The 22,720-nt window shown below is 35.5% G+C and overlaps 1 protein-coding gene across 1 annotated transcript in view; it reads left to right on the top strand.

Annotated features, from left to right (window-relative positions):
* The window catches only part of FAM98B (family with sequence similarity 98 member B), a 29,338-nt gene extending 10,641 nt beyond the window's left edge, over positions 1-18,697 (top strand). Inside the window, exons 3-8 of the mRNA XM_047766761.1 lie at positions 180-314; positions 3,401-3,579; positions 7,417-7,497; positions 8,078-8,194; positions 14,433-14,600; positions 17,720-18,697. Coding sequence (XP_047622717.1) covers positions 180-314; positions 3,401-3,579; positions 7,417-7,497; positions 8,078-8,194; positions 14,433-14,600; positions 17,720-18,109 — 1,070 coding nt within the window. The 3' untranslated portion in view covers positions 18,110-18,697. The remainder of the gene's footprint in view (positions 1-179; positions 315-3,400; positions 3,580-7,416; positions 7,498-8,077; positions 8,195-14,432; positions 14,601-17,719) is intronic.
* Positions 18,698-22,720: the final 4,023 nt, after the last annotated feature.

Raw genomic sequence — 22,720 nt, 5'->3', positions numbered from 1 at the left:
TGTAGTAGAAATATGTTTGGTTACTTTTACCTAAGCTTTTGGAGTCATACATGTAAGGATTTAAAGTCAAAGTGAAAATTCAGAATTGAATGTGAAATTAAAATCAACTAGTAGATTTGATAGTATCAGATTATATGGCAAATATTCAGTAAATGTTTTATGCTTTTTCTATTTTAAAGGGAGAGATGATCTAGAAAGCTTCCAGCTTGAGATAAGTGGTTTTTTAAAGGAAATGGTGTGTCCATATTCTGTACTCATATCAGGAGATATTAAAGACCGTTTAAAAAAGAAGGATGACTGTTTGAAACTTCTACGTAAGTTGTATTTCTTTGAACATTTACATTCATGTATTTGATCTGGCTTTTGTTATTTTCAAGTCAAGATTTATGAACTTTATAGTTATTGAAGCATTAGACATTTTGTGTATTTGAAAGTTTTTAATATTTGTCTTAAAATATGAAACTGACTCAGGTATTTATATAAATGTAGTATTCTTCTTATGTATTCTCTAAGATTTCTAACAGTTATGATTTATTTGGCCAATATAGGATGTCCTGTGTTTGTGACTTATATAATACTTTATTAAGTTTTCCTTTACTTAATTCATCTCTTTACATTTGTGACTAGTTGACTGAAGTAGTCATCTCCAAAGCCCTAAATAGGGCTTAAAGCTCTGTGAAACTAGGCTGCAAAGCATATTATTAGATGATAGGCATGGAATGATATTTGGTTCAAAAATATTTATTATTCATCTGCTGCTTTACAAAAAACTGCTCTAGGCATTACGGATATATCAGCTAAATAAAAAAAAAATTGTGGCCTAGGGCCACTTAAATTCTAGTGAGCGTGACCTGTTTTTGTCAGGGGTGAACTCAAAGTGGAGATTACCCTAAAACAATGACTGTAAATAACAGATCCATTTAATTGTGTTGAGTCTCTTAAATTATTTTTTTAATTCAGTTAATTTTACACTATTTCATAGATTCTACAGTGACCACTTGAAGGAATTTTCTAACATCTTCTATTATTGAAGATTTCTACTTTTAGGCTGTACCATTTATAAAAAGATGCATGTCATATATTCCTTCTGTGCTCTAGTATTAAAATGTTAGTTTTATTACAGCAGAAATCATGTGTATATGTTTAACTAGTGGTGGTGATAGAAGTGTTGACATTTGAATTACTTTGTATGTGTTGGCAGGGAGGGTGGGGGTGGGTACAAATTATGTGCCCTTCCACTTTTTACATTTTTTCCTTGTATTACACCCATTCAGTGTGAGTCACTGATTTAACAAACCATTGTTATTAATGGGAGGTCACAGTAACCCTTAAGTGTACTGGGATGAAAAAAGAAGCTAACAAGCACTGGCCATGAGGAACTTGCATACTCTGTATGTTAGTCAATGAGAACTATATAAATCATGTTTCCCTTTTTTACCTTAGCTTCTAAGAAGCTCAGCAATAATAGTAATATGTTTCTGGTCCAAGTAAAAGTAAAGAGATATAAGAGAAGTTGGTATAGTTTTATCTGATCATGAAAATGCATGCTCAAGAGACAGGGTGAAATGGGGAATTAGTGTTAAATGGGTAGAGTTTCAGTTGGAGAGGATAAAAAAATTCTGGAGATGGATGATTGTGATGGTTATACCCATGTGAATGTACTTAAGGCCACTGTACACTTAAAAATAGTTAGAATGGTAAATTATATGTCACATGTTGAAAAATTACATGCTCATCATAGAAATCTTACAAAGTAGATAAATATGTAAAGAAGAAAATCATTTATAATTTCACTCTTCTGAGGATAATGAATAACTTTTTGGTGTATTTCCTTTTCCTTTTTTTTGTATATATACACACTTAAAAAGATTGAGACCTGTTGCAGATGCAGTTCCTGCCCTTCCTTCCTCCTCTTCATTTAATGTATTGTGAGCATTTCTCATCGCTTAGTATTTTTTGAAAAAATAACTTAAATTGGCTACAGAACATTCTATGCTATGGACAATTTTATTTAGTAGATTTCAGATTTGGAGGTATTTGGATTTTTTCTATTTTAAATTAATTTTTTCATATTTTTGGTTACTTTTCCTTAGACAAAGATTATGAACATTTAAAAAAATCTCTGGTCTAGATACATATTGCCATATTTTGCTCTGGAAAGGTTATACTGATTTACTGTCTTCCTAGCATCGATTTCATCTTTATCTTTAGTTTGACTACCTTTAAAACATACTGATATAGGAGTTCCTGTTGTGGCATAGTGGGTTAAGAATCTGACAGCAGCAACTCAGGTCACTGTGGAGGTGTGGGTTTGATCCCCACTGTATTGCAGTGGGTGAAAGGATCCACAGCTGCAGTGTAGCTCACAGCTCGGATTTGGTTCTCTGGCCTGGAACTTCGTAAGCCGTGGGTGCGGACATTAAAAATAATTTAAAACATACTGATACAGTAAACTTCTTGATGTTCTTAGAATTGTGTGCAACATATATAAAGTAAAAAGGGCCAAATTCCTTATATGGAGAGGCTTTTTATTTTAAAATTTTTTGGCTGCACTCGTGGCATATGGAAATTCCCAGGCCAGGGTTGAATCTGAGCCACAACTCTGATTTATGCCACAGCTGCAGCAATGCTGGATCCTTAACCCACTGTGCTGGGCTAGGGATCAAACCCATGCTGCCACAGAGAGAACACCAGATTCTTAACCCACTGCATCACAGCAGGAACTCCCCCTAAAAATATAAATTTTTGAAGAACTAGTTATCTGTTCTAATGAAATTTTAAAAGCAGAGGGACCTTGGCATAGTTCTCATAAGCAAGGTTTAGTACATACTGGTTTTCTTGTGGGTTCTTTAGATTATCTTGTGTAGATTACATGAAATAAAATCTTAAAATAGTGGCTCTCAATCCTGCCTGCCCATGAGCATCACCTTGGGGCTAAAACCACACAGATACCTAAATCCTTCTTTAGAACTACTGGTTCAGAATCTTTGACAGGGGTACCTGGTACTTGTACCTTTAAATAGTTTCTCAGATATTTTTTTCTGCTCAGCTGAAGTTGAAACTGTTGTGTTAAATTGTGTGTATATAATTAAAAACAAAGTTGAAATATTTTAACTGTACTGTTTTGAAAGTTAATTTAAAAAGACTATAATAATTTAACTTTTTGCTTTCCAAAATGGTATTTTTTACTGTCTTTTAAAATTGAAATATGATTCATATAAAATATTATGTTATTTTCAAGGTGTACCATATATTGATTTGACATTTGCATACATTATGACATTATGACATATGATTTTAGCTCCTTTGAATGTATATCCAGAGGTGTGATTTTAAAGGTGTTCTTGTACATTTTTTAACATTATTTTTTAACATTATTTGTTTTTCCCTTTTCTCATAGTATTTTTAAGTACAGAGCTTCAAGCTTTGCAGATAATACAGAACAAGAAATGCAAAAATTCTCAATTAGATAAAAATAGTGAAATTTATCAGGAAGTTCAAGCTATCTGTGATACCCTTGGTGTTCCCAAGTCAACAACTTCTGACATTCCACTTATGCTAAGCCAAGTGGAATCAAAGGTATTGTATTTGTTTTATTTTTCCTTTCCCTCCAAATTCAACTAAATGCTAACATGTAATTGTATAAAAATGAAAATACAATTGATCCTTGAACAATGTGGGGGTCAGGGGTGCTGACCCTCTGCAAAGTCAGTAATCTACATACAACTTCACATTTGGCCATCTAAATCCATAGTTCGTATCTATAAATTCAACCACCTGTGGGTCAGGTAGTACTACAATTTTATATAGTGAAAATAATTCATGTGTAAGTGGACCAGCACAGTTCAAACCCATGTTGCTCAAGGATCAACTGTATTTCCTTTAAGTACAAGATATATATTCTAAGAAGTTTATCTTCATATAAACTAAATTTTTAATTTGGAGTTAATTTGCGTATGACCCAATTTGTCTATAGGTGATATTCAGGAGTCAGATCTTAATGAATGAATGCTAGGCTTTGTGAAAGTTTGCCCTTATAGAAATCATTTTGCAAACTTAAGGTCCCTTTTTAAAAAAAGGTTGTAGTACAGTATAATGAGAGAAGTAGAGTTACCTTACAGAGTCAAAGGATAACTAAATTTCTTTTAATGGATGTTGTTAATAGAATTGAAATATGGTTGTCTTTGGCAGTGAGCAAAGAAATCCACAGTTTCTGGTAGATAAGTTTAGCGTTTGTTGTGTAGTGAACAAATGAATGTGTACCCTGATGGGTGGTTAAAAACGACTACAAATTCCAGCTTTTTGATTTTTTTTTTTCAGTTATTAAACTATGCTTGTTCCCAGTCAAGCCATAAATTAGAGAGAACGCTATTCTCGAAGGTAAAATTCTGGCCTAGTTCCTAGGTTTTTATTTAGTCCTTTAGGGAAATAATATAGGATTCATTTTTAAAGGAAAAGAAAATTCCCAGTTTCAAGAATAAGTACAAAAATCTGCTTTTAGACATGCCATTTTAAACTTTTTGTGTGTGTGTGTGTGTGTGTGTGCTTTTCAGGGCCATACCTGTGGCATATGCAGGTTCCCAGGCTAGGGGTCAAATCAGAGCTACAGCTGCTGACCTACACCACAGCCCCAGCAATGCCAGATCTTTAATCCACTAAGCGAGGCCAGGGATCGAACCCACAACCTCATGGATCCTTGCTGGGTTTGTTAACCACTGAGTCATGAAGGGAACTCCCTAAACTAAATTTTTCAATAAAGTACTCTTTTGCATTGATAATTTATGACTGAAAAATAGACTTGTTTTAATGAATGTAATAGAATTTTAGTGTATTTAAGATGAAAACGCAATATTAAAAATTTTTTTTCTCAGAACTTGCAAACCAGAGAATAAGCCTGTGAATCACAGCTTAAAAACATTGTTCTAAAGTTAATAAACTACTCTTCAGAATTTGTTCCTCTGGATTAAGAATAATCTGGGCTTGGCTAAAATATCTGGGACTATTTCAAATTGAGACAGATTTCTAGACTCTTCCTGATCTCCCAATTCTTCCACATATTGATCACAAAGAGCCCTTTCCCTTTTATGTGTTCCAGTTAGTATTAAAAATATCCCCAAGCCTTTTCTCCCTATTTAAAGCAGGCTGAAATGCCTGTGTTCAAATGCTGGCAGGCTAATTATAAGGTAGTGGTTACTATGGCCATTGTAGCTAAATATTTAGCTAAAAGGATGTCCTGCTGTATTCAGTTCCTGTCTATAGCAAAAATTGCCATATTTTCTTTCCTCTATGTGTGGTGTGTCCAGAAGATACTTTGTCACTATTTGGGAGGAAATTTATCATTATCCATTATCTTGTAGCTTGAAGCTGTTTGGATGCGAATCTAAAGTAATTATAGAGATAATTAACAGTGAACATATATAGCATATGCTGTGCTAAAGGTGAATATGTATATAACTTAATGAATTCTCACATCACTTATAGTGAAGTAGGTAGTATTATTATTTACGGTAGCCATTTGAAGAAACTGAGGTACTGAAAGATTTAATAAATTAGACAAACAGGTTTCTAAATAGTAGTGGCAGGTCTGAGTTTTGAACCCAGGCCATCAACCTCCAGAGTCTGCTCTTAACTCCCTCTCTATCACAAGTAATTCTGAAACTTATTAAAAGCATTATCTCATGTTGAAATACTGGGAACATGATTACAGGTAAGAAACCATGAGCATGCATTTAGAATCCCTCTTGAGAATGGAGTTATGATTAAAGCTTTTAGTGGTATACGAAATAATATAATCAGAGTCAAAGGCATTTACAATAGTGAGGAATCTACAAAAATGGTATATTTTAAGAAAATAAGTTAATGATTCTTTATAGTCTGTAAAAATTGTAACACTAATCATTGTTGTAGTTGTAGATTTACTGCGAAGCTAATAAAGCTTTTGTGCTCAAGTTCTTTCTAAGTTAATTTTTCAAAAACAACTTTCTCTGTCACAATTTACATGCCACAGAATTCACCTATTTAAGTGTGTGATTTGGTGAATATATATTTACAGAGTACAACCATCATCAAAATTTTAGAACATTTTCATCACTCTGAAAAGAAACCATTTGCCCATTTACAGTCACTTCCCATTACTACCAACAGTTTCCATGCTAATTTTGTGTTCATAATTTTTAATTACCTTAAAGAGGTCCCCCAACATTAAATAAGCTTCATCCTCCTCAAACTCTGAACAACTCCTGTTTTTTCCAGTTATAACAAAGCAGCTGTAAATATTTCATTCTTTTTATTTTTTATTTTATTTTATTTTGGTCTTTTTGCCTTTTCTAGGGCTGCTTCCTGAGGCCTGTGGAGGTTCCCTGGCTAGGGTTGAATCAGAGCTGTAGCCACCGGCCTACACCACAGCCACAGCATCATGGGATCCGAGCCGCGTCTGTGACCTACACCACAGCTCACAGCAACGCCGGATCCTTAACCAACTGAGCAAGGCCAGGGATCGAACCTGCAACCTCATGGTTCCTAGTTGGATTTGTTAACCACTGCGCCACGATGGGAACTCCTGTAAATATTTCATTCTGTATGAATGACCTCTGATATTGCTAAAGCAAAGGTGAATGACTAAATCTAGTTCACCAAAATAAAAATGTTTCAAGTAATTCAAATCAGTGGTTTGGCAAAAGTAGTGAAATGTGTATATGGTGACTGATTGAGAAGGCTTGCTCTCCTGTGTTGTCTGGCAGACAATGGAATGTGTACCAAATATTTGAGTAAAACCAGTGTACTCAGCAAGGTTTTAGTATGCCCTTTGAGAATGCATAAGGATATAAGAGAGTGCTATCTTAAGAAGAAACTCCAAAATTATTTCATGTAAAACAGAGATTCTCATAATAAAACCTTTTCGTAGCTACTACTTTAGTTGTCCATGTACATTATTTCTTACTCTGGAAAAGATGTGTTATAACTTCAATTAATGTAACTAATGCTTCTTTGATTGCTATTTTTTTTTTTTTTGGCTGTGACATATGTAAGTTCCCACGTTAGGGTTCGAATCAAAGCTGTAGCCCCCGGCCTATGCCACAGCAACGCCATATCCGAGCCATGTCTGTGACCTACACCACAGCTCATGGCAGCGCTGGATCCTTAACCCACTGAGTGAAGCCAGGGATCGAGCCCACATCCTCATGAATACTAGTTGGGTTCATTAACCACTGAGCCATGATGGGAACTCCACTAATGCTTCTTTGAGAAAGATACACTGCATTGTAGTGATATTCCTTCCTTGTATGTGAAGGTATATTTTAATTATTCCTCTTTAACATTTTGTTAATTCTCTAGCGTTTGTAACATTTTAAGTAAGAATAAGATTGTTTTATATTAGGGATATGCATTTTCACAATCTTTTATATTTATTTTTAGGTGAAAGATATTCTCTCAAAAGTCCAGAAGAATCACGTGGGAAAACCACTGTTGAAAATTGATTTAAACCTGGAACAGGCGGTAAGCCACCCCCACCTTTTTTTTTTTATTAGTGTTATTTAATTAGTGAATATGATTTAATTTTATAAATGGACATTTAGATTTACAATGTGTGACATGCATTTAGTATTTTGGAGAATTCAAATGGGTTAATATTCTAGAGCAATAGGTCCTAACATTTCTTCAGGTTAATAGTTTAAAAAAATACCTGGCTAAAAGTATTTATGGTGCCTAATATATTAGCATAGTTGTAATTTGAAAAGTATAGTAACTCAATGCCAACAAGAAGTTGTTGGCATTTTCTTTCCTTGTTGGTCCAGACTGCTTTGCAGGTAGACATTTTTCTTAAATTAACACGTTTAATTGAAGATGAGGTAAACTCTACCAGTTGTAGAGTTTAATTTGTATGTTTAATACTCTCTGAATATCATAAATGTTCTATCAAATATCTTTATTATTTAAATAATTTACTGTTGAGTTTTAGGGATGACTATCAAGTACAATCTTTTGAATTAGTTCAAAGTATTGACCACAACTTTCAAATTTCTTTTCTGTGCATAATGAGTCTAAATATTATGACTTTTATTTCCACATTCTTTAGGAACAACTGGAAAGAATTAATGATGCTCTTTCCTGTGAATATGAGTGCCGCCGGCGGATGTTGATGAAACGATTAGATGTAACAGTGCAGTCCTTTGGTTGGTCTGATAGAGCAAAGGTAAGGCTGTTCTCCCATCTGTGTCCTATAGGTGGTACTCTTTGACAGCTCTTCAGGCTGTCTTGCCTGGTGTTATGTGTCTCTGCCACATGTGTACTTACCACTCCAGCTAAAGCACCTGCCCAGGCCAACTACTGGTCTTAAATAATGATTAATGATTCTAGCCCTGTATAAATTTTGTTTGCAAATGTCTTAATTTTTTCCCAGATTTTTCACATTTATTTAAAACTCATAGATGTTATGATTTATGCAAGGATATACATAAAAGAAGGCATCATATGTGGTAATGAGTTAGATTATAGTGAGCAACTTGTCAAGAAAGAAGGATTTAGGAATAGGTACAAGTAGTAATGATGCCTGAACAAATGGGCCCGCATTCGGCCCTCTTAAAATCCATCTCAAGGTCCTTAACTTGGATCTGTATCTGCAAGGTAACATATTCACAGGTTCCAGGGATTAGGATGTGGATATCTCTGTAGAGCCATTCTACTTAACCAGATGTCTTATTTTCTTTCTAATTGGATTTTATTTTTTCCCGCCTTGTATTTCTTTATCATATGCTATTGCTTTTCTCTCTCTCTCTTTTTTTTTTCTTTTTAAATATACTTGGAAAAAAATAAAGTATTCTAGTAAGTCCTCTTTTCTGTATACTTTCTCTGTTAAAAAGCTCGTATCCTCCTTTTGCAATTTGGGCTGTTTGCATAGCTATCCTTGGCTCCTCCACTATTTTCTGGATCCGGTTACTGTCTCTTTCATTGTTTATTCCCTCAATCTGCCATAGTAAATCCACAAGTAATTTCCTAACAAAGGGTACATAGGATTGATTTTTTTTTGGAATCCTTGTATTCTGAAAATGTTTATTCTGCTGCCACACTTGATTGATGATTTGGGTAAAAATAAAATTCTAGGTGAAAAACATTTTTCATAAGAATATTGAAGGCATTGCTTCATTGTTTTCTAATATTTAGTGTCACTGTTGAGAAACCTGATGCCATTCTCTGTCCTTTTGGATGACTTGTATTTTTCCCTGGAAGCTTTGGGCTCTTTTCTCTATCCTCAGAGTTCTTAAATTTCACAGCATATGTCAGCATGGGTCTTTTTAAATTCATTGTACTAAACATTAGGTGGACTTTTCAACCTGTAAACTGTTAGCTTTCATATGTTTCTTTATTATTTTCTCCTTTTGTTTTCTCTTTCTGAAACTCTCTTATTCAGATAGTAGACCTCCTGGATAGATCCACTTAAGCTGCTTTATTTTCTTTTTCATTTTCCATCTTTTTTCTTTCAGATTGACACACTCAGAAGTGTCCTCAATTTCATTTTGTGATTGGCATTGGTTTTTTGTTTTTGCCATTTTTTCATTTATAGAAAATCTTTTTGCTTCTTGAATTTTCCTTTTTCATGGTTTTTTTTTTTTGTTTGTTTGTTTTATGGATGCACTATCTTCCTAAATGGGTATGGGGATGAAAAAAAAATTTATAAAAGAATTTTTTTTTTTTTTTTTTGCCTTCAAACCTCTGTCTTAACCAGAGTCATTTTTGGCGTATTTTTCTTGATCTCTCTCTTGTTTTTCTTCAAATGCATAATGGTGCTTGGTTGTCCATATATAAGAGAAGACACTGAAAAACTGGAAACTGTAGTCATTGATCGGGATTGTTGATATCAGGTTTTGGAGCTGGCTACTGTGTTGTGGAAATTCCTAATGCTCACTTGTAGAAGTCTTTCTCTCTGTAGCTGCTCATTTTTTTTTTCAAGATCAGAAGCCTAATTTTTTTCCATGGACTTTTCTCTTTTGGCCAGGGAAGGAGGAGTGGCAGCATGGCACCAGGGGCTGGGGGAGTAGACTCTTCCACAAACAGACTGAGTTAACCCCTATTTTTGGCTCTCAACTGCATTTTCTCAGATGCTGGTTCCCTTCTAATCTGTATCTTTCTTTTCCATTCTCTTTATTGTAGTATATATATATGTGTATATATATATTTTTTTAAATAATTTAGTGTGTTTAATTTGATCTATATATCTAGAAATACTCCTTCATATATTGTACATAGAGTACCTTCCAAATACCTGGCAGATACAAAAAATCGAAGAGTAATTAGAACGGGATTGCTGGTAAAAATTATTCACAGAATTTTTTGGAATTCACAGAATATTTCACAATTTTTTTTTTTCTAGCCATGTGGAAGTTCCTGGGCCAGGGATTGAAACTGCACTGCAGTTGTAGCCTATGTCACAGCTGCAGCAGTGCGGGATCCTTAACCTGCTGCACCATAAGGGAAATTCCTCACAGAGAATTTTTTTTAGCATAGTAATAGAATAGATGTAAGGGAGAGTTGAGCACAGTCATTCATTTATTTTCTTTCAATAAGTGTTTATTTACCTCATATGGGTCAAGCACTGTGATGTACTGATCTGGATGAGCATTTCATTACCCTATGTAATTAGGTATAGAACATTTTTAGATTTCAGTATTGTAGTATCAGCTTCTCAGAAGGTTAAAACCTGTTTCTCTTCTGTGAGGATAGAGAGAAACTCCAGATGTGTGTTGTGTGTCCATGTCATTGGAGTGTCTGTTGTATGCAAGAAACCCAGATGCTCTGAGAGTTGTAAGTTACCAAAGAAGTAGACGACATGATTGCTGATCTAAAGAAAGGGAATAGAATTCAGATGTGTAGGAGGTACCAGTTTTACTGATTTCTGGAAACTTCATAGAGATTGTATACATGTTGGCTCTCCAGTTTAATCTGTTAGAATTTTAATGAGAAAAAGGAATTTAGGAATATAGGAAAATGGTGAACAGTAATGTATTAAAAATATCTATACATACTAACTCGAGGTAAGTTTTCAGTGTTCCAAAACAAATGAGTTTTAACATGTTCTTTTCTTTGAACATTCAGAATGGCATGGACTCATGGTCATGTTGACTCTTTACTAGCCTTAGACCTAGAGACTTGGAGAAAATAGGCCTTTAGAAAATGTCTTAATATTTTATCTTCTCATCATGTTTTTTTTTTTTTTTCATCATGTTTTAGAACAAGGGGGTTGTGTTTTCTTTTTTCTTTAGTCTGGAAGATTTTTTAAAAATATTTTTTTAAGACTATTTATAGGTCAGATTTTGACCTTTCATGCCATCCTTTTCAATTGATTATATGAGTATATGCATTTATACCCTGAGTTTTCTTTTCTTATTAAATTTAATATATCTTTATCATATTCCCCCCCTATTTCATGTGTCTGATATTGTTGAATAACTTACTAATACTGTTCTACAGCATTTAAAATCTTTGTGGAATATTTTATTATATACTCTATTGACTGACACTGAGATGATTTCATTTAGTCTCCTTTAACCTTGTAACGAAATCCTTGGCAGCTAAATTTTTGTTCCTGTCCACGATGTATTCCTAAAAGTGAAATTTCTTGATCAAAGAGTGTGTATTTTCATGCTTTTGATGTGCCCTGTAGAGTTGCCCTTCAAAAAGATTATACGTATTTATTAGTATGGTTAATTTGGTTTCTTTGTTATATTGCTAGTATTGAAATAAGACAATATAGTTTTATAGTTTGCATTGTTCTTACTGTATATATTGTGATTATTGTCCCATATCTCTAAAAGTTCTATTTCAATACCCTTTTAAAAATTAATTTTTAATTAATTTATTTTTTGAAATGTAATTAACCATCCTAATGTATACAGTTCAGTGGTCTTTAGTATATTCACTGTACAGGGTAACAGTGATCTAATTCCAAAATGTTTCCATCACTCAAAAAAAAAACAAAAAAAAAACCCTGTACCTATTTAGCAATCATTTGCAATACCCTCACCTCCCTTTTCTGGTATTCACTACTATAACCTTCTTTCTGTTTCTTTGGATTTGACTATTCTGGATATTTCATATACATATGGAATTATACAATATGTGTTTTTTTTTTGTCTTTTGTCTTTTGTCTTTTTAGGGCTGCACCGGTGGTATATGGAGGTTCCCAGGCTAGGGGTCTAATCAGAGCTGTAGCTGCTGGCCTACACCAGAGCCACAGCAACCTGGCCTACGCCAGAGCCACAGCAACGCAGGATCCAAGCCGTGTCTGCAACCTACACCACAGCTCATGGCAATACCAGATCCTTAATCTACTGAGCGAGGCCAGGTGTCGAACCCGAAACCTCATGGTTCCTAGTTGGATTTGTTTCTGCTGTGCCACAACGGGAACTCCCAATATGTGGTTTTTTAATGTCTGGCTTCTTAGCATAATGGTTTCAGGGTTCATTCATGTTGTTTCATGTATGTAATAGCACAATCAGCCCTCCCATGTCTGCAGATGTACAACCGCAGATTCCTAAATGGAAATTTACTGTGTCAAAGGTTATGACTCTTAATGCTCTGATTCATATGGCCAAATTGTTTTCTAGAAAGTTTGTATGAATTTAAACTCCTACAGATAGTGAAATTTTGTCTCCACTTTAGCCTCTTTAATATTCAGAATATTAATCAATTTTATGGCTAATAGTTAAAGAAAGACTAAATTGTTTAAATTTATGTATTTTCATTATTGGTAAAGTTGAGTTTTTTCATAAGTTTATTAGTCATTTGAATATCCTCTTTTTTTTAAATTTCTATTTTTGTTTTGTCTTTTTTTCCCCTTAAGGGCTTCCTGTTTTCCTTCTGATTGAGCTTTTTATGCATTAAGGAAGTTAGGTAGTTGCTTTTTTTGTTGAAAATATTTTCCCCAGTTGTCTTTTGATTTTTGTGTCTTTTTTTTTGATGTGCAGAATCTTTATAATATAGATAAGTTTTTCAGTTTAAAACTTTAACAAATTATTGTATTTGGAATCACCTTTGTTATATGGTGTGCCTTATTGTTATTATTACTGTTGTTACTATTGTTGTTATTACTATTATTATTCTGTTAGCACATTCCAGCACCATTAAAAAAAAATCTATCCCTTTTTTTCACTGATCCTTGATACCGCCTCTATCAGTTTTTACATTCATGCATTTATGAGGCTCTCAATCTCAATTGCCTATTTTGTTTCATCTGTTTTTCCCTCTAAGTCCCATTTAATTAGACTGAAGTAGTATAGTATACTATTATCTGTACAACAATGCTATACGGATATTTTGAGGATTAAAGAAATGATATTAAATGAGTATTTTGGCACATTTAATGAGTACTCAATGAATGTTAGTTGGTAGGGCAGAGATGATAATTTCATATTACATATTAATAGCTGGTAAACCTTCTTTTTCAAAGTTGTTTTAGTCATTGGGAATTCCTACTGAGGCGCAGTGGGTTAAGGATGCCACATTATTGCTGCAGCAGCTCAGGATGCTGCTGAGGTGTAAGTTTGACCCCTGGCCCAGCATGGTGTGTTAAGGATCTGGCATTGCTTCAGCTGTGGCTTGGATTTGATTCTTGGCCTGGGAACTTCCATATACCACAGGTGCAGTCAAAAAAGTTATTTTAATCATTCATACAGATTTCATTTCTAAATTAACTTTAGACATCCCCCTCTGTTTGTGGAGGAAAGGTTCCAGGAGGATTCCAGTAAATCAGGAAACTGCCAATACTCGATGTCCCCATCCAGAAACTTGATATTTTTCTCCATTTATCCAAATTTCCCTTTGGTTTCTATAGATTTCCTAGCCTTTTCTTCTTCTTCTTTTTTTTTTTTTTGTCTTTTTGCCATTTCTTGGGTCACTCTCACAGCATATGGAGGTTCCCAGGCTAGGGGTCTAATCATAGCTGTAGCCGCCGGCCTATGCCAGAGCCACAGCAATGTGGGATCCGAGCTGGGCCGCGTCTGCAACCTACACCACAGCTCACAGCAACGCTGGATCGTTAACCCACTGAGCAAGGGCAGGGACAGAACCCGCAACCTCATGGTTCCTAGTCGGATTTGTTAACCACTGCGCCACGATGGGAACTCCCCTTTTCTTCTTAATAAGGATTCTGTATGCATTTTCAGTAAAGCTCTTTTTAGATATTTTGCTTTTTGTTAACATGAATGGACTCTTTTGTGTTACTTGAGTTGTTACTGGCAGTTATGTATTCTTTTAGTGTCTCTTGGCCTTTTTTTTTCCATTCTACTTACAGATTATCAGATTTTCAAATGTTTTGCTCTTCTCTATTTCTGTGCTGGTGTTTTATCTCCTTTTTTTCTTTCTGAAGATTATGATTGCCATTGCTTTTTCACTGAAATGTTCTTTGGTTTCCCTTTTACCTGACTTTTGTCATATAGGTAAAAACAGATGACATAGCAAGAATTTATCAGCCAAAGCGTTATGCTTTGTCACCCAAGACAACAATAACATTGGCACATCTACTTGCTGCCCGAGAAGATCTATCCAAGATCATCAGGACAAGTAGTGGTTCTAGCCGGGAGAAGACAGCATGTGCCATTAATAAGGTTGGTTTTTCTTTCAGTACAGTAGAGAATGAATTTATAATATCTTTGTTTGATGTTTTTATGGATTTTAATCCATTTTTCTAATACTATAAAAGAGAGAATGGTGGAGGGGCTTCAGTCAATTTAGGATTAATTATGTTTTCTGTGTGCATGTTTATTTTAATTTCTGTATTCATAAATTAAACTATAGTTTTATCTGAATTAGGGAAATTAATAACTGTTTTATCAGTAACTTTTGCAAGAATTATTTGCCTTCTTTCCAAGAATGTAATTATTTTTTGTCAGTAAAAATCTGTAGGAACATTTTGGGTACTGACAGGTGCCTTAGATCCTTGGTGTAAAGGGAAGAGTATGTGCTTTGGAGTCATATAGTTTGGATTCGCATCCTAGCTCTGTTAGAGCAATCACCTTGCATATGTTATGGAGTCTTTTGAAGGTTTCATTTCTTGGCTCACAGTATAGATCCATTTCTCTGACTGGTCTTTTTTTTTTGCTTTTTTTTAAGGCCTCAGTCATAGCATATGGAAGTTCCCAGACTAGGGGTTGAATTGGAGCTGCAGCTGCTGGCCTATGCCACAGCCACAGCAACTAGGGATCCTAGCTGCATCTATGACCCACACCGCAGCTCACGGCATTGCCAGATCCCTGACCCACTGCGCGATGCCAGGGATCAAAACCGCATCCTCATGGATTCTAGTTGGATTTGTTTTTGGTGTGCCAGAACGGGAACTCCCTGTCTGACTGGTTTTAAGCTGAATCTGAATTTTTTACTTTACAACAGCAGCAGCAATAATAAACTAATTTAGAATGTTTATGTAAGCTTGACTAGCATATATTCTTTATTAGAGCACTATGACAAACTTTACTACAAAAGAGCACAGGGACAAAAGTAAGGGATTTGGGTAAATTTTTTTCTTTTTTTTTTTGGCTGTTTTAGGTACATACCCTTGGCATATGGAGGTTCCCAGGCTAGGGATCAAACTGGAGCTGTAGATGCCAGCCTACACCATAGCCACAGCAACTCAGGATCCAAGCCGCGTCTGCAGCCTACACCACAGCTCACGGCAACGCCAGATCTTTAACCCACTGAGTGAGGCCAGGGATCAAACCCGCATCCGTAATGGATCCTAGTCGGGTTCGTTAACCACTGAGCCATGAAGGTAACTCCGGATTTGGGTAATTTTAAAGCATCAGTTCCTACTCAATGCAGTGAAAAAGGTATCCTGTATCAAGGGATAGTTTCATATAAAGTCAATTTGTTAATTATCGCTAAGCTAGGCACCAGTGTTTGGGCTTTCCTGTTTCCATTTTAGATTTGCTTCCTCTCTTCTGAAAGCGTTCTGTCTTTAAATATGTTACTTAATAACTTGCATCAGGTTATAAGATAGTTTTGCTGGATCAAGGGTTCTTTTTGTTTAAGTGATATTTCCCATTTCATTTCTTTTTTCTTTTTCTTTCTTTTTTTTTTTTTTTTTTTGTCTTTTTGCCATTTCCTTGGGCCGCTCCTGCGGCATATGGAGGTTCCCAGGCTAGGGGTCGAATCAGAGCTGTAGCTGCCAGCCTACGCCAGAGCCACAGCAACGCAGGATCCGAGCCGCATCTGCGACCTACACCACAGCTCACAGCAACGCCAGATCGTTAACCCACTGAGCAAGGGCAGGGACCGAACCTGCAACCTCATGGTTCCTAGTCAGATTCGTCAACCACTGCGCCATGACGGGAACTCCCCATCTCATTTCTTATTTATAATTTTTAGTCTGATTATTTGAGGGCAGCCTTTTTATCAGATTTTGGAAGAGCATCCCTGTATATCTACCAACATAGTATGTTTGGTGGAGAGCCCAATGAGAATAACAACCGGGGAAAGCTGTTTTTTTTGGATTTGGTAGTTAAGACATTATTGCTAACATTCAAAGAGTGTTTGCATACTTCAAACCTTGTCGCATAGTGAGGATGTTAGGCTTTTTGTTTTCCATTTATGACATGAAGTAGTAAAACATGGTTTTGATAAGAGAATCAATGGAAGTAGAACACAACTGATTCAGAGATCATTTTGGTTGAGGCAGTTACTGGTTTGCCTTCTTTCCTGAAACACACTAATGGGAAACTCTGCTTCCTCTTGGCCTCTGTTCATGGGCATATAAAGTAGCTCCTTTCTACAGAAGGTTGGGGACTTAAAGCAAACACTTCATTGGTTTATCCTTCAAAGTAGTATAAAGCCTAGTTAAGGAAGTATATCAAGTCTTTAGCACCTAGTATCATTGAAAGTTAATAGCTTAAGTTTCTCATAAAAAAGAGAATCATTGAGACTCTTGTATCTTTTTTCAGTGATAACCTTGGATTATGTAGCCTTTATTTAATCTCTGATCTCATTGCACCCATGTTATATATGCTTCATACTTTATTGACATAAAATGTGCTTAGAAATACAATCTTTTATTGGATAATCTATAATTAAGCCAATGGTAATAGAAAGGAAAGAGTTGTTTATAAATGGATATGAAGTTAATTAATGTAGGGTATGTAGTTTGTGTATATTTAAAGTGTTTTGCTAAAAAAAAGTTCTTAGTGTGATGGGTACTACATTTTCTATAAAATTTGCTAAACAGGAGTTCCTATTGTGGTTCAGTGGAAATAAACCCAACTAGGATCCATGAGGATGAGGGTTCGATCCCTAGCCTCGCTCAGTGGGTCAGGGATCTGGCATTGCCATGAGCTGTGGTGTAGGTTGCAGATGTAGCTTGGATCCCATGTTGCTGTGGCTGTGGCTGGCAGTTGTAGCACTGATTAGACCCCTGGCCTGGGAACTTCCGTATGCTGCGGGTGTGGCCCTAAAAAGCAAAAAAAAAAAAAGCTAAACAAATTTAAACAAGTCCTTAAGTTTCAGAAATATTCCTCTACATTGTTTAAAAATAATACCACATTGTGGGGGATTTGTCACACATCACATTTTATATTTTCAGTATTAATTCATACTGCCATGTCTGATACTTTCATGTCCTTAAATATTTGGCTTCTGTTTCTCTATTAGAACAATAACTTCAATATTTCTTGCAGCCTTTATGTAAATTTTAACCTTTAAAATAATGGAAACTAAAAGAAAATATTTTTTCACACAGGTGCTGATGGGAAGGGTGCCTGACAGGGGAGGACGGCCGAATGAAATTGAACCACCACCCCCTGAAATGCCCCCTTGGCAAAAGAGACAAGAAGGCGGCGGAAGGGGTGGTTGGGGTGGTGGAGGTGGAGGTGGAGGTAGAGGAGGTGGTGGGGGTGGAAGAGGTGGTTGGGGAGGTGGAGGAGGTTGGGGAGGTGGTGGGGGAGGGGGAGGGGGGTGGAGTGGAGGTGGAGGAGGGGGTGGTAGAGGAGGGGGTTTCCAAGGCAGAGGAGATTATGGTGGGAGGGGAGATTATGGTGGAAGAGGGGGATATGGGGGAAGAGGGGGCTATGGTGGAAGAGGTTATGGAGATCCATATGGAGGAGGTGGTGGTGGATATAGAAGATACTAAAAACTACAAAATATAGATAGCAGTGCTGACTTCTTGATACATTAGGCATAGTGTTCTAAATAACTACTTGAAAGTCATCTTTGAACTAAACACCATGTTAGATTCCCTGATACATTCTTAGATTGGGTTTAATATGTAAAGAGGATTGTTTTATACTACTATTTGATCTCTTAGACAAAGTGATGATTTTTTCCATATTCTGTGTACCCTTGAGCATGTTGTCTTTTTAAAAAACAAAAAAATTAGCAAAAATTATTTTTAAAAATGTAAATATATTATTACCATCAAACTTGGAAAATGCAAAGTATTTTATTGCCATGATTGAATTTAGATTGTAACCTGTATTTTTATTCAGGTGTGAGACACTTAATAATTGACCCTACTTTGTAGTGGAAAGGAATATAGACTATTGCCTCATCTGTATTCCTGTGGCTCTGTTTTGTATTTGTTAATTCTACTTTACAAAGTAGGGAAGGAGACCGATAGTTGTGTTCAGTAGGAAGTTGTCCTGACTTGTTTTTTCTTTCATGTGAGCAGTTCCTCTGGCCAGATTTCTGTTAAATTTCCATTAATTGAAGCCCACATCAATTTTGTGCTATGCATATTTATTTTCCAACTGGATTTGAAATATGTGTGATTTTATTTGACTGACAGAGCAGAATTCAAGATTAAGGTCATAAGTACTCAAAAGGGACAAAGACATGTAGTAATTTTACATGATGATCTGAGAAAAAAAAATTCTGTGAATAGGTTTCTTCATCATTTGTGCTATGGGCATCCAAATATTAAAAGGCAGGCTGCACTGTTACATAGGATTAGGATACTTCAGGTAGCTGTGAGGTAAGGCTAAGGCATCCCTTGGCAGTTCTGATTCATAGCCAGATTTGGGAAACACAAGGTTTAGGGAATGGTTAAATGTGGTTTGGTGGTTGGAGCAGTCAGAGGCTTGGGGATAGGAGCTGTGAATTTGAATCATGGCACTAGCCTAGGGGTGCTATGGCTGAAATGGTCATAGCTCTCAAGGATTGATTAAATCCTTATTTGTCAAATGAGGAATGGGACATTTATGCCCTTCTCAGGTTTTTTATAAAGACCTAAGTGCAAGTCCAATTTGTTGAGACCTGCTGTGAATGTTTGAGGTGGCCCAGGTAATGCATTTTTCTCCTAGTATATATAGAGAAAAAGATATAGTCACATTAATTTTTTTCAATCCTACTATAAATTCTGTAGGCTTCTGTTCAACCTCTGTGCATAACAACTTTCTATGGTCTAATCAACTTAGCAGATAGACGGTTGAGTGCCAGTGAACAAATGGTTATTCTTGTATGTTTTATAGAAAACCCCAGTGGCAAAATCTAAAATAATGTTAAAACTTTGTTAATTTTTTTTAGGGCCGCACCCATGGCATATGGAGGTTCCCAGGCTGAGGGTCAAATTGGAACTGTAGCTGCTGGCCTACACTACAGCCACAGCAACAGCAACGTGGGATCTGAGAGCTGCGACCTACACCACAGCTCATGGCAATGCCGGGTCGTCAATCCACTGAGCGAGGCCAGGGATCGAACCCTAGTCCTCATGGATGCTAGTCAGATTTGTTTCTGCTGAGCCACAGCGGGAACTCCATGTTAAAACTTTAAATAGTGTGTATATCACAGTCTTGGTCATATATTTTTCAAGCTAATCCTTCAAAGAAATTTGTTCAGGATAGGAAAACAAATTTTTTTGATTATTTGTAAACTTAGATTTTTAAAAAATGTTTATATTTAATGAAGAGGCTTAATTTCATTTGTGGTAGTTGAAAAAAAAAACCTTTCCATATTTAAGGAAACAATTTTATCAATAGCTATAAACTCTGAAAAATAATTTTTAAAAATATATAAGCAAAGAACACTAAAGTAAAAATATCTGAAGTTATTAGTTAAAACGTTCATTTAAAACCTTTACATTTTTGCTTAATTTCTTTTCAGGAGCTTTAATTGCTGATACAGGTCAGGTTACAACTACTTTGCAGCTTTTTTTTTTTATCACTAAAGGTTTATGGCAAATAATGGTAGAAACATTAATTTATCAATTTCTGTAAGGTTTCTTTGTACTTTCACAGGAGTGCTACTCACTATAAAACAGTGTAAGTTTAGCACTTGCTCCTGGAATCATGTTGGAGCTGGAACCATTCTTATTTACACATTCCTATAAACTTGACTTGAATGAAGTGGTCTAGACCATAATAATACCTTTTCTTTCCTATGAGGTAGGATTTTCATTGTAACCTTCTTTCAGTAAAAATTTCTTTCTTAAAAAATGTTTGCTAAGCAGTATCTAGAATAGCAGTAAGACAATTTGGGGCATTAACGTGAAAGACCATAATGTGCAAATTCTTTATAAGTTGAGTGCAGAACAAATGTAGAGTATGATAAATAGCATTTCACTCCATCCTAAAATCTAACTACTTTTTCTGTGTTACTTCATCATCATTTTTTTTGCCCTGTTGTCAGGTTTTTTTTTTTTTTTTCCCTACTATCTCATTTTCCCTCTCTCCTTTTTTCTTTCTGCTTTGGTCTATCCTGTCGTATCTAATTGCACCTCTACATTGACCTTACTGGAAGCTTCTGGATTAAAGAAGTCACTGGCCTCTTACCTGGACCTGTCTATCCATACATAATTGCCACACCATTAACACATAAGTTCTCAGTAAAGGAAGGGATCAGGTGGAGTTATGCTCTTGGCGCAGTGGATTAATGATCCAGCTTCTGTCTGTGGAGATGCTGGTTTAATCCCTGGCCCAACACAGTGGGTTAAGGATCTGGTGTTGCTGCAGCCATGGTTCAAATATGGCTCTGGTTCAAATTATGGCTGTCTCTAATTACTTTAAATAAGCATGAGGACAAATGAATTGCTCTGGGTGGTCTGTACACTGGATCAAACCATTGTCTATCCATTACACCCACAGTTTCAAACTTTCTCTTCCTTACTTGCCTAGTTTTCTTAGATAGAACTGTGGAACTAAAGATGAAAGCCACAGAGAAATGACAGCTTCGTCTCCTTCAGTGTTAAGTATTTATAGACAATATTAGGGGGTCACTGTTAAGTCATTATGCAATAAGATAGGGAAAGGTTGAATATTTCTGTATATTACCACTTCACGTTACAAAAAGGTTTAGAAAAATGTATACTGAAGAATTAGTTGCTTTGCTTTTCCCTTCAGGAAGATTTTGTTAATACATTAGAGAGTGGTTTCAGTTTTTGATTATAGTAAAAATTCAGGTGAAGCTTTCACTTATTCATGAACTAGAAGAAACACAAGACAGACATCTATGTTGCAGGGTTCCTAATGCCTTTATCATATAAATATTACACAAAGAAAACTTACATGAGGTATAAAAAAAAACAACACCTTTACAATCTATACATATTTTACCTTGCAGTTCTTGTACATTATACATCTTGAAACAGAAATTCACAAATGGACAGTAAAAGGGCAAATCAATTACCCAAGAAAATTCTGGAATGCTTGAGACCTTCTAGCCATGTTAATTTGACTAAGGGTACTGTGATCTTTTCAGTTCTCTAGGTTATAAATTATTTGCACAGAAACTAACCTGGGCTCTGTATTTTGGATGGAGGGTAAGAATAAAGAAATTCAATTGTGTTATGTAATAATGCTAAAGAAATTGAGCTGTACCATCTTCGCTTTATATCAGAGGAAAAGAATAGGTGAAGAATAAGATTAGTATAAAATAAGCTGTGTGTTGCTAGGAATTTTTATATGTATGTTTTAAACTTACATAGTGCCCAGTTTTGTCTTGGGGAGTTTTAATGGATGCTGGAGCTAGGGTAAAGCTACCTTTGTCATATAATTGCAAACCTTTCCAGTAGCTCAAAGGAATTGGCTCCTCAGGCCATCCACCAGTGAATGTGTGACCATCTTTTAAGAAAATGATCTGTTGGGAGTTTCTGTCCATTCTAGATTAAATTTTGGTAACTTTTGTTTTCCAAATATTTATTCATGTAGCCTCACATGTCAAGTATAGGTAGGAAGTTCTTCATTTTATATATATATATATATATATAGTATAGTATTTCTTGCCTCATTCTTAATAAGCCAGTTTTTTATTGGCTTGGAGGAAAAAAGATTATTATAAACTCATGTTTGTTCCATATAAGGTAAGTATCAAAGTATTTCCTATGAGATTATACATCAGGTGATGGACTTAAGCAGCCCTGCCATAGAGATTTCTGTGTTGGATTAAAAAAAAAAAGGTATATTTGTATTTAAAGTGATACCTTAAAACACTAACTGAAAGCTAGTTACCATCTTTCTCAATAAAGCCCAGTACAAGGAGTTATGCACATGGGAGCTGGTCTTTCATCAAAGAAACTTCTTTTTGCATCCTTCAAGGAAGCTATACTGTATATATAATTTATTTCTCATTATTAAGACTTGGTGTTGTTGGCTTTAGGTTTGGAACTTTTGGTTGTTGAGATTATATTCTGTATAAATTTTAAGTCAGCTTGGTATCGGCATGAAAGCATGGAGGGTAAGTTCCCCCCTCCCAAAGAGAATGATCGCATGAAATTTTTTTTTATAGAAATAAAGAGTCTGACAAGTTTGTG

The sequence above is a fragment of the Phacochoerus africanus genome, chromosome 2, assembly GCF_016906955.1.
Source record: "Phacochoerus africanus isolate WHEZ1 chromosome 2, ROS_Pafr_v1, whole genome shotgun sequence".
In the NCBI taxonomy this organism is placed as follows: Eukaryota; Metazoa; Chordata; class Mammalia; order Artiodactyla; family Suidae; genus Phacochoerus; species Phacochoerus africanus.
The sequence above is the reverse complement of the archived record's forward strand: the minus strand, read 5'-3'. Positions and strand labels throughout refer to the sequence as shown.